This window comes from Oxyura jamaicensis, chromosome 1 (genome assembly GCF_011077185.1).
Source record: "Oxyura jamaicensis isolate SHBP4307 breed ruddy duck chromosome 1, BPBGC_Ojam_1.0, whole genome shotgun sequence".
Taxonomy (NCBI): Eukaryota; Metazoa; Chordata; class Aves; order Anseriformes; family Anatidae; genus Oxyura; species Oxyura jamaicensis.
This window is the reverse complement of record NC_048893.1, coordinates 204,194,449-204,208,863: the sequence shown is the minus strand read 5'-3', so window position 1 is coordinate 204,208,863 and position 14,415 is coordinate 204,194,449. Positions and strand designations below refer to the sequence as shown.

At 45.6% G+C, this 14,415-nt stretch overlaps 2 protein-coding genes across 2 annotated transcripts; both read right to left on the bottom strand.

The window, feature by feature from the left end:
• Nucleotides 1–360: 360 nt before the first annotated feature.
• LOC118169598 (olfactory receptor 51E2-like) lies at nucleotides 361–12,073 on the bottom strand. Its single transcript, XM_035330990.1, has 2 exons — nucleotides 11,939–12,073; nucleotides 361–1,713 (listed from the first exon to the last, which is right to left on the bottom strand). Exon 2 carries the CDS (start codon nucleotides 1,663–1,665, stop codon nucleotides 709–711), a length of 957 nt encoding a protein of 318 aa, XP_035186881.1. The 5' UTR covers nucleotides 1,666–1,713; nucleotides 11,939–12,073; the 3' UTR covers nucleotides 361–708.
• LOC118169592 (olfactory receptor 51G2-like) lies at nucleotides 7,008–12,073 on the bottom strand. Its single transcript, XM_035330978.1, has 2 exons — nucleotides 11,939–12,073; nucleotides 7,008–8,827 (listed from the first exon to the last, which is right to left on the bottom strand). Exon 2 carries the CDS (start codon nucleotides 8,797–8,799, stop codon nucleotides 7,825–7,827), a length of 975 nt encoding a protein of 324 aa, XP_035186869.1. The 5' UTR covers nucleotides 8,800–8,827; nucleotides 11,939–12,073; the 3' UTR covers nucleotides 7,008–7,824.
• Nucleotides 12,074–14,415: the final 2,342 nt, after the last annotated feature.

Sequence of the window (14,415 nt, the reverse complement as noted above, 5' to 3'; positions counted from 1 at the left end):
TATCACTTATATTTATAACTTATTTTTTCTTGTGAGATTGTCATTTTCTTAAATATAATTATTAATGGAAGTTATGTTCAAAATCAATTCCAATAACTCTGGGCCTGAAGTTTTTCTAGAGTGTCTGCTACAAGGTGGCTGAACTGCCTTAACTGGGTGCTCAGTATGTCAGAACAAGACCACGGGTGGAGGACTTCTTAAGTGTGTATCTGCCTCTACAATGTTATTGACTATAATTAAATTGGCCAAAAATTTAGCTAAAATATTATTGGAAAGTGAACATGTCACAAGGACAAACTATGAATTAATTAAATCATTACAAAACAAACAAACAAACAAACAAAACAAACAAACAAACAAAACACCTGTAGTATTCACTCAGCTCTGCAAATGCTATGGGGAGAAGGGAACAAAGTGCAATGTCAAGACTTTTTATTAGTTTGCTGATCCATTTTTCCTTCCCATTACCTTACCTCCTGGATCAGGGTTGGATTCAGATCATTTTAGTAGAGTCACTCTAGGTTTTGTGGGGTAAGCGCTCTTGAAAGGAGTTTACAATTGCAATTTACCTTTTACCTTGTGGTAGCACCTTTGAGTCTCCTACCACATGTTGGGTGCTGCACAGAGGATAGCCCCCACTCCAAAGACCCTGAGTGTAAAACAAGTTGAGGCTTTGTGAGGAAACAGGAGATGACAGCTGAGCAGAAGTCACTGGGCAGTTCTATTGTTGTAGATGTGAATTAAATTCAGGATTCTCCTTTGTATCTGTTTGGTCCTCACCCCATAGATGATGGGGTTGAGCATGGCAGGCACCAGGATGTACATGTTCCCCATGATGATATGGACAAGTGGAGCCAGGTCCTTCCCAAACCTGTGCACCACGGACAGCCCAATCAGCGGCACGTAGAAGGCCAGGACCACGCAGATATGGGCAATGCAGGTGCTGAACACCTTGAGCCTCTCCCTCCATGAAGCCAACCGCAAGACAGACTTGAGGATCAGGAGGTAGGAGAGGCAGATGAGGAGGGCGTCCAGCCCCATGACCAGCAGGATGGCGGTAAGGCCATACACCACACTGGGAGTAGTGTTGGCGCAGGCCAGGTTCATCACGTCCTGGTGCAGGCAGAAGGAGTGTGACAGCACCCGTGAGCTACAGAAGGGAAGGGGCAGGAGGAGCAAAGGCAAGGGCAAGAAGAAGAGGACTCCTCTGGCCATGGCTGCCAGCCCTATTTTCACTGTTGTGGCATTGGTGAGGATGGCAGCATGTCTCAGTGGGTGGCAGATTGCCACATACCGGTCCACAGCCATGGCCAGGAGGATGGTGGACTCAATGGCCGAGAGGGTGTGTATGAAGAACATCTGGATGAGGCAGGCACTGAAGCTGATCTCCCTGGTGTTGAACCAGTAGAAGGCAAGGACTCGTGGTACTGTGGATGTGGACAAGGCCAGGTCGATGGCAGCCAGCATGCAGAGGAAGAAATACATGGGAACATGCAGGCTGGGCTCCGTCTTCACGATGAACAGCACTGCGCAGTTGCCTGCTACTGCCATGATGTACACGGAGCACAGAGGGATCGCCACCCAGAAATGGGCAGCCTCCAGCCCTGGGATGCTGGCCAAGATGAAGGAGGATGGGCTGAGGTCAGAGCTGTTGGGGAAGGGCATGGCACTCAGTGTGAAGTGCAGTCATGCTATGCCATGGCACGTCCTCCACTGCAAGGGAAAAAGAAACAGCAGCATTATAAATCCTTTCCCATGGCTGTGAATCCCATGGGGCTGTGACTGTGAAATGCAGGGGTATCCTACAGTTGCCGTACTAATACGGAGAGCTCCTCTTTCTTCTTTAGCCCAGTATGGCTATATACAGCAATGCACACCGAGCAGCCCTTGAAACTGAACAGGAATTACTTGAATTCTTTTAAACGCAAAACACTGCTAAATCAAGGTTTTAAATGATAAACCCAACAGCTGAACTTTTTTTCTTTCTTTCTTTCTTTTTTTTTAAAAAAGCAACATCAAAAAAAAAAAAAAAAAGGAAAAATTTTTTAGTGTTTCCTGTTAAACTTCAGTTCTGCTTGAGTTTTTCCATATGTGCTGTTCTGCCCTGTCAGAAATGTACTCTGTAAAACTGCCTGTGCTGCCTCCCACGGTCCTCCATTCCCAAGTACTGCAGCACAAACACCGAAATGCACATATTTGTTTGTTTGTGCACATAAATTGGGGATTCATCCTTTTGTGTCTGAAAACACAGATGGAAATATCAGAACTGCAGAGAGAAAAATCTGATGATTTTTCACCTTATTCTGTATCTGTACACTTTCCAGTAGTGCTGTGGCACAAGCAGAATGATCAGGAAGATATGCAAAAGCATTTGCTTTAGGTGTCCTTTTATTCTCAGGGATCAGATTTATAAAAATACTAGGATTTAAAAGTGTTGGGAGAGAGAGCCAATTGCTGAAGCAACATTGGTGTCACAGTCCGAGAGCCGCACATCACAGCCTGCCTGGGGCAGCCCCGGAGGACCGGGGACAGAGGCACAGACCCTGCCTGACTCTCACAGAACCACTATCTGCAGCGTTACTGAGCTTTCTGATAATGGATTTCATGTACTATCCGTGTAAAGCATGGATGCAGAATATTTTTAATGCAGGCTATTAATACAAATGACTTTAAAAGTAGCATTTGGTTGCAAAAAAAAATCTTTTTTTTGCTGCACATCTGTCATGAAGCACTTGCCCTAAAATAGCAATCATAGCTTATTTCCCTGATGTGGGTTTTTTCCATCTTGAATCTATGATAAATAAAGCTCATACACTAGCTTTTTATACACATTTTAAAAGCAACGTAGGCGGACTGTTACCATCAAGTTGCCTGAAAGCTATTCTAGAAATGAATTTTTCAGCAAACCGCTTATGTTAAGATGCAAGTGGAATGAACAAACTGCTGCAGTAATTGCCAACAAGTATCTGAGCCAACTTACCTGCCAGCCACTGAAGTGTAATTATCGTATGAATCTCATTGCAAAAAAATTGCCTTCCTATTAATTTCTTTTGAGAGAATGTTACTGGGAGAGGCACACACACAAAATAAATAATCCCTGGGTGTTTCAGTTCATCATTAGTTCTTCGGCACTGACAAATGTGTCGAGGTTTTCAGAAGCAACTAACAATTTTGAATATCTTGTGCAATGAAGACCAGGTACATAAGGAGTTTGCCTTTTGTAAAAATTTGTCTGAGACCAACTTCCCAGGATGAAGCTGGAGTTCCCAGGCAATGGGACAGTCTTCTCCACAGAATAATCCTCTCCAATGCTACCACCTCTAATGTGGCAGTGAGAGGGGAACATATACCTCTTCAAAAGCCCTTTGAGCCATTTCCTTATTTTTCAAAGTCTCAAATGATTTCAAACTGTCTGAAAAGAAACACTCATGAAAGGCTATCGTAATGAGACCTGTTTTCTTAATGAGTTGGGACCAGTTTGCTGCAGAGGTGAACTCATTTCCACCAGATGACATCTATGTAAGCTGTCCCGAAGTGTTACACATAAGGATACTTGTGATGGATTTGGCCTGATGACTTCAAGGAAATATGCTGCTTTCTAAACATAGGTGCTGCAAGATCTGCAGGGACACCTGCCAGCAGGGCCAAAGGAATTAGGAAGAAGATGAGCTCAGAGATGAACTTTTCTGTTTGTGCTCTCCTCCAGAGCAGCCTGCAGCCCCACGACACTCCTGTGGTACAACGTGTTCTCCTGAGCAAAAGGAAGGGGTTCTCCTCTGGGTGCAAAACCTAATCAAGAGGAGCCATCTACAGAGGGCTACCAATGAGATATGGAACCTCTTCCAGCACCCTAACAGACTGTATAAAACCTCACTTGCAAGATTTTTTACATCTTCTATATTTTAATAAACATTAGTAATTGCAACGCCTTGTTGTGAATTGCTGCATTTTGGTAGCTGCACCATGACCTCCCTTCCACCCCTCTGATTCAGTGTCTTGGAGCTTTTCACCTCTGGGATGATATCTCCTGAGGATTTTGATCTCTATGTGCAGATTTCAAAAGATGAGTACTTCTGGGAAATGGGCCGATATTCTTAATACAGTGCCCTGTGTTGTTGATACATGTCTTCTCCTGTTGCTAGAGCTGATCAGAATTTTTCATCTGAACTTTTTCTCCTTTAAAACCCTGGAAAGTCATATAGACTGCATTTGTTTTTCCTTATCATCCCCCCTCCCAGACAAAAGTACACATGGAGTCAAGATATTACTTGAGAAGGAAAACAGAAAAGAAACATTAAGCTTTTTTTTTTTTTTTTTTTTTTTTTGAAACAAAGTTAATATTTCATCTTAACTGATGGTTTGCGTTTTTTTTGTTTCTTTGTTTGTTTTCTAGCTGGTTTTTTGTTTCTTTGTTTGTTTTCTAGCTGGTTGTCATCACTTGTAAGCAGCTGTACCTGCTTGTAACTCAGCTGCTTTCTGTTTACAAATGCACACATGTCCTGGCTAAATCAGTTGCTCTGGGCAGGCGCTCGCTCTGCTTGGAGTCAGACCAGCCTGTGCTACAATAAGCAGAACATGGCTTGAGCTTCATCCCCCTGCCAGCCACACCATCAGCCTGTTCCTGGACTCCAGGGACAGCCCCGGCTGCTCGCTGCTGGCCCTGACCCAGGCCATGCCCTGGCTCAGGTGAGGGGACAGCACTGGCCGGGGCTGATGCCCACCAGGAAGAGGAGTATCACCCTGCCTAGGGAGGGAGAAAGGACATATGTGGAAGTGTCTGAGGTGTCTCTATGATGGAGAACTGTCCTTATTCCTCTTCCAGTCATGGTGTAGACAAAAGCTTAGAGCATGGCAGGGTGTGCAGCAAGGATCCACAACTATATATGGCTTTTTTTCCTTCTTTCTTTACCCTCCTTGTCTTAAACCTTCCTCTTCCACTTCCCCCTCTCTCCCTCTCCCTCTCCCTCTCCTCATCAAGACATACCTGTGATATATCTCACATGGCTCTTCCTCTGCTTCATAGGAAGCAGATTTGTTGGCAAATACTGTAAGCATGGAACAAAGTGCAGAGCTCAGGGCACCACAGAATAGGAATTAGTAGGTTTAAGTGGCTTATCTATCTTTTTCTCACAATAGTTGTTAAACCACAATTAACTTTCACCTTCCCAGAAGCAGCCACAAAGATCTTTGAACATATGTTCTTAAAAGACAGTACCTTATAAAGGTTCTCAGATCCTGAACATCTGCTTGGTACCCTTCAGCTACACCAGCTGGGAAGCAAACAGGGAGACAGATGAAGCTCTGATGAACCAGGTGATGGAAGTGCACCAAATGCACTGCAAGATTCACTGTGCTGTGATCTCCTGCTGTGCTAATGCATCTCCTACGTGTTTTCCTCAGGCTCTCCAGTGCCACCCAAATGTACGTTTGCTTACCATGGCAGAGTCCTCGGGCTTTTGCTGCTTCTGAGAACAGTTGTAGCCAAGAAACACACTAGTCCAGGGAGAAACTCTCTGGAAGTTTTCAGCCTGGGAGCAGTACTGTGCAAGGATCCTGTGAGCTGAGTATCTCCCCAGCAAAGCTCTTTTCTAGGCTTTTCTGCTGAAAGATTTCTTTGTTCCCTTAGTCGTCTGATAACAGCTGGCTACCAGCACCATGCCTTAGGTGCTGGAGCTTATATACTTCAAGCAAAGAGTCGCAGTGCAAGCAGGATCTGCTCTGCCTACTGGCCAGGCAGAGGTTATGATGGTGTTCTACTGAAAAATATTTCACCCTGTGCAAGGGCCCAAAGGGATCCTCAGCAAAGATCCCAAAGGGATCCTCAGCAAAATAACTAGCACAACACAAAGCAAAGAGTGTCCTGGGAGTCCTCCTCTTGGGAATCTTCCCTTTTCCCTTTTCATTTTTTTTTTTTTTTTTCTTATGGAGAGGTTCCCTCATCATTCTTTTCTCTTTTTGTTCTGGGTACAATGTTGAGGAAAACAGAACAGAAAAAGACACCAACCCTGAAATATGAATATTCATCTGAAATATGAAGTGCTTAGCAACAGGCAGAGACAGTCCAGCTCCAGTGATCAATCCTGTCCCTAAACCCTTTGCTGCTTCACTCTTCCAAGGTGAATACTGAACATTTCTTCTTTCAAGCTACCCAAAATATCATAAAATCATAGAATATCCTGAGTTAGAAGGCCCCACAAGGATCATTGAGTCCGACTCCTGGGGCCCCAGAGGACTACCCAAAAATCAGACCGTGTGTCTGAGAGCATTGTCCAAACGCTCCTTGAACTCCAGCAGCTCGGTGCCGTGCCCTGGGCAGCCTGTCCCAGTGCCCGACCACCTCTGGGTGCAGAACCTTTCCCTAACCCCCATCCTGACCCTCCCCTGTCCCAGCTCCATGCCGTCCCCTCGGGTCCTGTCGCTGTCCCCAGAGAGCAGAGCTCAGCACCTGCCCCTCCACTCCCCTCATGAGGGAGCAGCAGTCCGCCATGAGGCCTCCCCTGTGAGGGAGCTGCAGGCCGCCATGAGGCCTCCCCTGTGAGGGAGCTGCAGGCCGCCATGAGGCCTCCCCCCAGCCTCCTCTTCTGTGGGCTGAACAAACAAAGTGACTTCAGCTCCTCCTCACGCGTCTTGCCCTCCAGACCCTTCCCCATCTTTGTAGCCCTCCTTTGGACACTCTCTAATAGTTTTATGTTCTTATCATACTGTGGTGCAATATGGCTTAAGACCAAAGAAAATACAGCTCCACCTTTTGAAGGCATGAAAGATTTAGGGCATTTCTGTTCTATCTGTGGGAGGAAGCAAGACAGGAGGGTTGTGAACTCTTTGTGAAGCCCCCCAGGTAACATCTTGAAGCATATCTAATACAATCCTGTGCTCTAGTAGAGCAAATCCTGAAGACTGTATGCAACTCCAACCTATAATCCCTGCATCATATAAACAGAAATAAAGAAGAAAAGGAAAAAACAAACAAACAAACAAACAACAACAAAAAAAAACTTAATCTCATCTTTTGACCTTTCGCAATGAATACATGTCTTTTAATAAAAATATTGTACACATACATTACATTCAATGCAAGACAATGGCTGGTAATACAGTAAGGTTCAGTGAAATAAAAACAAGGTGCAAAAGCAGCATGGTTTCTAACACTGTAGATGTGTATGGCAGTTTAGAGACACAGATGAAGATGAAGGTAGAGCTGTTTTTTAAGGAGGACTAAGAGTGTTGGGGGCTCACTTAACATGACCTTCAGAAAATTCTCTGTGTTCAAATTTGGAACTGAGCTCCATCTTGTGGGGTGTTCCCAGCTGAACAAACTGGCTGAGATATTCAGAGTGGCTTCAAGCTCTTGGCTCAAGCCAAGTGGAGCTCCAGTGTAGTTTGATGTCTTTAGCTATCTAGTGACATATGGTGAGGGAGCAATCAGCCCATTCAAGGGAGTCCAAGTCAAGTTTACACACTGTCTACTAGAGTTTGCATAACATGCATAACATGCATTGCAGATATTCTTTGATCCACCCCATTGTGTAGCGGGAAAGAGAAAACCATTTTTATGTAATTGTCTCCCTCAAATTGGGGTTTCCATTTGTGTATATCACTATCATAAATGCTTGGGGCATTTACAGGCTGTTGGAATGGATGAAAGATCATGCTAGGACAAAACATGGAAGATCACAGCTCTGGGTTGAGGGACAGTGTCTGAGTGGATCTGTGGTTCCTTTGTCTGGCACTGATCCCCATGGATGCAGCTCCAAGAAACTGGTCCACTAACTCTGACCAAGAAACCAGTCCACAAGCACTCTCTGGCAGAATTGGTGGAAGAAGCTACCAGCTGGAGTCACTCTTCCTCCACAGTGCCCTGAACAAAGCTTCACGAATGTGGCTAGATTTTATGCTGTAGATAATGGGGTTGAGAGCAGGGGGAATTATAAGATAAGTGTAGGCCACAAAAGTTTTAACTAGAGGAGGAATATTCTTTCCAAAGCGATGAATCATGGACAGTCCGATCATTGGGATGAAGAATATTAGGACAGCACTGATGTGGGAGACACATGTATTCAAAGCCTTGAGACACTCCTCCTTAGTAGCAAGGCCGATAACAGTTTTAATGATCAGGAAGTAGGACAGCCCAATGAAGATTAAGTCCATCCCCACAGTTGATAAGAGAATAATCATACCATAGAAGACATTGACCTTTATATCTGCACAAGCCAGGTTCATGATATCAGGATGGAAGCAAAATGAATGAGAAAGCTCGGTCTTACCACAATAGGTTAATCTTTTGAGCAAGAAGGGTATGGGAAGGAGGGAGACCATGCCTCTCAATATAATTGCTAGGCCTATTTTTAAGACAGTTGTCTTGGTCAGTATGGATGGATATCTCAGTGGATGGGAGATGGCAATGAAGCGGTCAAACGCCATTGCCAGCAACACAGAGGATTCGATGAAGGACAGTATATGGATGAAGTACATCTGAGCGAGGCAAGCATCAAAACCAATCCTCCGGATATTAAACCAAAAAATGCCCAGAGTAGTAGGCAATGTACATAAAACCAAGCCCAGGTCAGTGACTGCCAGCATGGAGAGGAAGTAGTACATTGGTTCATGAAGACTTTGGGTCTTCTTTACGATGAATAGGATCAGGCAGTTTCCCAAGAGAGCAATAAAGTAGAGTGCACAGAAAGGGATGGAGATCCAGTGGTGAAGGGCTTCCAGGCCTGGGATGCCCATCATGAGGAAAGCTGAAGGCTGATAAAAGGAGCCATTGAATTCCCACGTGGTATGTGAGTCATGCTCCATCCCAGCTCAGATCTCACATGACCTATACCTAAAACAAATCAACAACAGAAACTCCACATAGTTGGACTCTCCACTGAATACAGAACTGGGTAATGACAAGCCCCACATCCCTCCACCTCCCCACCAACCTATGCAGATGCCTCTGTGCTGTTTAAGCCATCATTAGAATTATCATAGTGTCACATATGACTACACTCTCAGCTGTCCATTAAACTATAAAATTGAGGAAAAGAATGAACATTTATTCTTAAAAATAAAAAGATTTCATTTTTCTTAAAATGAAATTTAAAATGTTTCTGGCGAGTGCTACTACTTTACTTTTGTCCACAAATTCCACAGGTTGAATTGCTCTGCTGAGTAAACAAATGCTTTTTCTACAGTCATCCCAACCAAGACTAAGCTGCTAAGAAACTGGCTTGGTTTTGGTGCTAGCTGGAGATTGAAGGATCTGAAGATGGTGAAAATTATGTCTTGGTGTAAGTTATCAACATTGGAAACCAATGAGAAAATATAACAGAGAATCAGACATCACTGATCTCAATTCAGGAGAACAATGCCTCAGGCTGAGAGGTCAAGGAAAGAGGCTTGGTCAGCCTGTAGAAGACCTCTCAGGGATGTGAAATCAGCTTTCCCCTACCTACAGGGAGGCTATCAAGAATGCTCTTCATAGCAGTGTGTGGCAGGAGGGTACAAAATAACATGTAGAAGTTGAAACGAGTGAAGTTTGGACTGGATATAGAGAGAATTGTTCCTCCATGAGGATGGTCAAGCATTGGAGCAGGTTGCCCAGGAAGGTGATGTGATCTTAGAAGTTTTGAAGACCTAAATGGATAAAGCCTTGAGCAGCCTCATCTGACCTTCTAGCTGGCCCTGCTCTGAACAGGACATTGGACTAAAGATCTGAAGTCTTTCCAACCTGAACCTACCAGCTTATGAGCATGTGCTGTTATCATAGGTTTCAGTCCTCTTGTAGGATTCAGCCTTCTCAACGCTATCCAGATACCTATACTGCATGAACAACAATGCACCCGAGGATGCTTGAGAAGCTAATGGGTTTCCCGAGCCCTCTCTGGACCTTCTGTGACTGAAAGTCTCTTTGGGTGGATGGGGAAAAGCAGCAGATGTGGAAAACAGGAGCCATTTAAAGGAAAATAAATATTTGTGGCTTCAGACTTAATGTACTTTCTGTAGGATATGAAAAAAAAGTAAGTCCAAAAGTACCTGATTTATGAGCAAGAGGATTTACCACAACACATTTCATTTTTGAATAAACACACATATCCTACACAACATATTTATTATGTCCCTAATATGATTTTGCTCCATTAGATTCTCAGCCTGTAACCTGATTCAAACCTCAAATAAATCCCAAAGCTTGGCAAGGATAAACATCTTCCTGCTCTGGGTCAAAAGCAGAGTGTAGCTGATGGCAAGTGCGGAAGAGCCCCATAGCCGTTTCCTTTCCACTCAGTCATCACTGCCAAGTCACACATCTGCACCACGAATTGCCTTGGCTGGCACGCAGCCCCGCCGCCGGGTGCCAAAGGGACAAGGCACAGGAGGACCTTGTCAGAGCAAGAGGCAGCACAGAGGTGGGTGAAGCTGCCTGGCACAGGGCAGCTGGTGCTTTCCCTACCACATCGACAGTGGTATAGGTTGGCAAAGGAAGCTGTGCAGAGGAACCTCGGGTCCCAGTTGGCAGTTTTACTCTCCCCTAAGGTAAGACCCGTCTCTTTCTGCTGATGCCACAGCATCCGATCGGTGAGAATTAACCCACAGACTCATGCAATTTGGTCTCACCAAGAGACTGGGTAAAAAAAAAGTAACAAATACAAGTGTACTCATGCATCTATGTCTGTCTGTGTCCTTCAGAGCTGCATATAGTAGATATCCAGGACTCTCAGAGATACGGAGATCCAACAGTTTTCCAGGGCTATGGAAGTAGATAAAGAGGAAGAACTGCACACTGGGAAAGAGAGGACTGGTCGTGACCAAATGGGTCTGTCAGGGATTCTTCTCCTGCAAGAAAGCCCCCATGCAAAACCAACTTTGACACTGGCAACTCCTACCAAGCCACACAGCACTAAAAGAAATTGGCTTTACTAGCTCTGCTATTCTCTGAGCTGTCTGCTTTGCTGTGTGCTGCTACGGATTGCAGAGAGGGATCTCATTCCAAGCATTTTTTCCCCTCCATGTTTTATGCGTGTATGTGTGTATGTATACAAGTAAATAAATATGTATAAATGTATAAAATACTTTAATATATAAAATATAAAAGCATGCATATTTATGTGCATTTACGTATTTAGCACATTTTTACATGTGTGTAAATACCTTATAACACAGATATGTTACATGTTCCAGCTGACTGTCACAGGGGAAGCAATTGCACTTTTCACACTGCAGCCCTGGCAAGGAAGCCAATGCCCATACAGGAGGGTGTGAATTTAAAGGTTAATGGCAGCACCTGAGCAATATTCACAACTGGCCTGGGAGCAACAGAAAACTGTGCTCCTGCTCAGGGCTCTTTCCAGCTGCACCGCCCTCCTTCACTCTCCATCACTCAAAGGCCACCTTCTTGTCTGTGTCTGACCTTGATTTTCATGCAGGAGTTTCGGCAAAGTCTTGGTGCTTTAAGGGCATCTCCTCAGCCTAGGCAAGCACGGGGCTGGGGAAGGATGAGACCAAGACATCTGTTTTTGAGCATCTGAGTGGAGGCTCAGCAAAGGATGCTTAGCAAAGGGACTCTGGGGACACAGCACCCACAAAGCCAAATTCCTGTTGACCTTAAAGGCAGGAACAGGAACATGCCATTCCCACCGGCCATCCCACTGGGCCATCAGACGGTGGGAGCGCAGCCTGACCTGTGCACGAAGCCCATCAGGGAGCGGCGAGCAGTGCCGCAATGGCTGGGGCATCCCCAGGGGTGTCCCAGCTCTGCTGCAGGCCAGCACTCCCCAGCAGTGCTGACATTGCAGCCACCCCACCCAGCGCTCCCAGCCCCACGGGGCCCCTGCAGCGCCGTGGACATCCCTACCCACGAGGGGTCCTGCCCCATAAACCACAGCCGCTGCACTAGGAAAAGAGGGAGTGCGATGTGTCTGTGATGAAGAGGATGCTAATTGCCCAGGGAACTTACCAGGCGCAGCGGGGCCCGTGTGCTTCACGACCTGCGATGCAGAGGAAGAGCCCGTGTCCACACGCAGCGTGGGGAGGGCAGCGCTTATAAGGCGCCCCGAGGACTGGCCCGTCCTGGCCTCGCAGCCAATCAATCGGGAGCCGCCGGAGCCCAAGCTCCCCGTGCGTAAACAGCATGAGACGTACGAGTGAAAATAGTGTGTGAAGTAAATGATCTTTTCCATTTATGATGCTCTCCCAGCAGGCATGATTTTCTCCTGATAGTTTATTGGGCCACGTGTTTATAGCTCCCTGTGATTTACGGCTGGCAATGCTGCAGCATGCTGGCAATACACACAATTTTTATTGTGAGAATGGATCTGTAATGCAAATAATAATAAATTTTGCAAGGAGTGTGCTTGCAGCATTTCTCCAAGGGAATAACAGAGGTGAAATGGTGCTGGCTGTCCTCCCTTCATAACCAGTGAGACGTGAAATGTTTAATTAAAATCATAATATGTTGCACAATAAAAACAAACTCAATATTACAAAGCCAAACACAGACACATTAGCAGATATCCTCTCAGATGTCCCAGAAGCCTGTTGTATCTAGATGTCTCGTGGTAATAAATTTATCTTTACCACCTCAGCTGTGATGTGGAAATTGCCATTAACCCCTATTTCTGTGGCATACAAAGGCAAACCTAATGGTGTTCCCAAGTCTTGTATGAGCTGTCTATGGTAAATGCAGTCACCGGACCTAAGAGATACTTCTGTAGCAGGAAATCAGACCATACTGGGGCACTGCCCACTATCAACACCAGTAAGTTTTCGTAGAGCTCCCTGGTATGGAGCCGACCTGAGCCAACAGCACTTCAGCAACTCCCAGGCAGGGGTTCAGGAACCTCCATGGGCAATTTGCCTGTGGCCACTTCTTTTTAGAGGCCAAGGGGTTTGCTAGCCTGATCACAGACCTCCTGTTGCCAGCTGGCTCCAGCACCAAAGAGCAGATAATTTACAAGCACAGGCTTAAGGCACTTGCCTGCTCTGGTTGTTAAACCTCACGGCCAGACTTGTGGCTGAATACACTGAGTCTTCATGACACTCATCCAGCTGGTCCTGGCATGATTTTGTTGTTTCTAGATGTCTCACATGCAAAAAATTAGAGAGGAAGAGGAGCTATGAAAGCTAAACAACATCTTGGAGTGAGCATGGTTAGAGGTGTGGAACAGATCCCTCCAGAACAGGATTATTGGACAAGGACACTTCAGCCTTGAGAAGAGACATTAAGGCAATACAAGAAAGCTTCATAAGATAATGAGAAGGGGGGAGAAGATAAATCTGGAATGATTCAATTCGTTGGCACTGGATGATGTGGGAGCCAAAAGTGTATATATATATGTGTGTTCAAAAAAGTATTAAACAGATAAATGTATGAGAGATTAATTGATTTCTATTAAACAAGATGGCCAAGGTGTGGCTTCCCGGGAAGCTTCTACACTGACTGCTAGACACCGCGTTATGTGCCAAGGGAAGGACCAACTGCAAATAACCTTCCTAAATGCCCATCAACGGCCATTCTTCAAGGCAGAATAAAAGGCTGCAGGGACCTTTCGTTTCATCCAGTAGAATAGTTCTTACATTTTTCAGTGCAAACCAGCTTTAGCCAGAGAACGTCTTTACACTGGAAATTGATAGCTGTATGGGTGCTGGCCATAACAAGCACAAAACTCAAACATGGTGCGAGGGGTTCAGAGCAGCTGAGATGCCGCCATGTAGAGTGGAAGCAGGAGGCTGCCCTGGAGCAGCAGGGAGAGGAGAGTGTCCTGCAGCAGTGTAAAAAGATGCTGCAAAGAGATGGCAATAACCATGACTGCAGGGCTAAGGTGAAGTGTCACGGGCTGAGATGGCAGGAAGAAAACCCGAGGTTAAGCAAGGAGTGGAAACAGGTGAGGAGGTGGGCACGGGCATGGACTCACCACCACAAATGGTTTTCCTGAATACATTTCAGAAATGGTTTCAGCTGAGGCAATCCTGTCTCTGGGCAAAGGTGTACCTCACAAGGGCCCTTCCAGACCTGTTTCTCCACAGTTCTCAAGAAAATGCATAACCTTGACTCTCTTTGGACTGATCCAATCCGTGGAAATGACAGAGCATCTCTTTCCCTGCTCTCCCTATAGCCCAGCTGCATGCACACACTCATCCTTCATGCACGCTGGCACCTTTAGTTTCTTTCCCCTGGACTCTGCCATCATTTACTGTACGTGCCAGGCCATTTCCAGCGCCGTTAGTTCAGCCTCCGTCACTGGGAGGATGAAGACAAACTGTGCTGAGCAAGCCCTCCTTTGCAGGAGGAAGCAAAGATCCAATTTGCAAGCTTCAGCATCACCCCTAGGAACTGCCAAGGAGAAAATTTCCCCTCATTGCCTACTCTGCATACACTGACACGATGACCTACTTCTGGCGTGAATGTAGGGCTTGAAAGTCCTCTCAAGACCT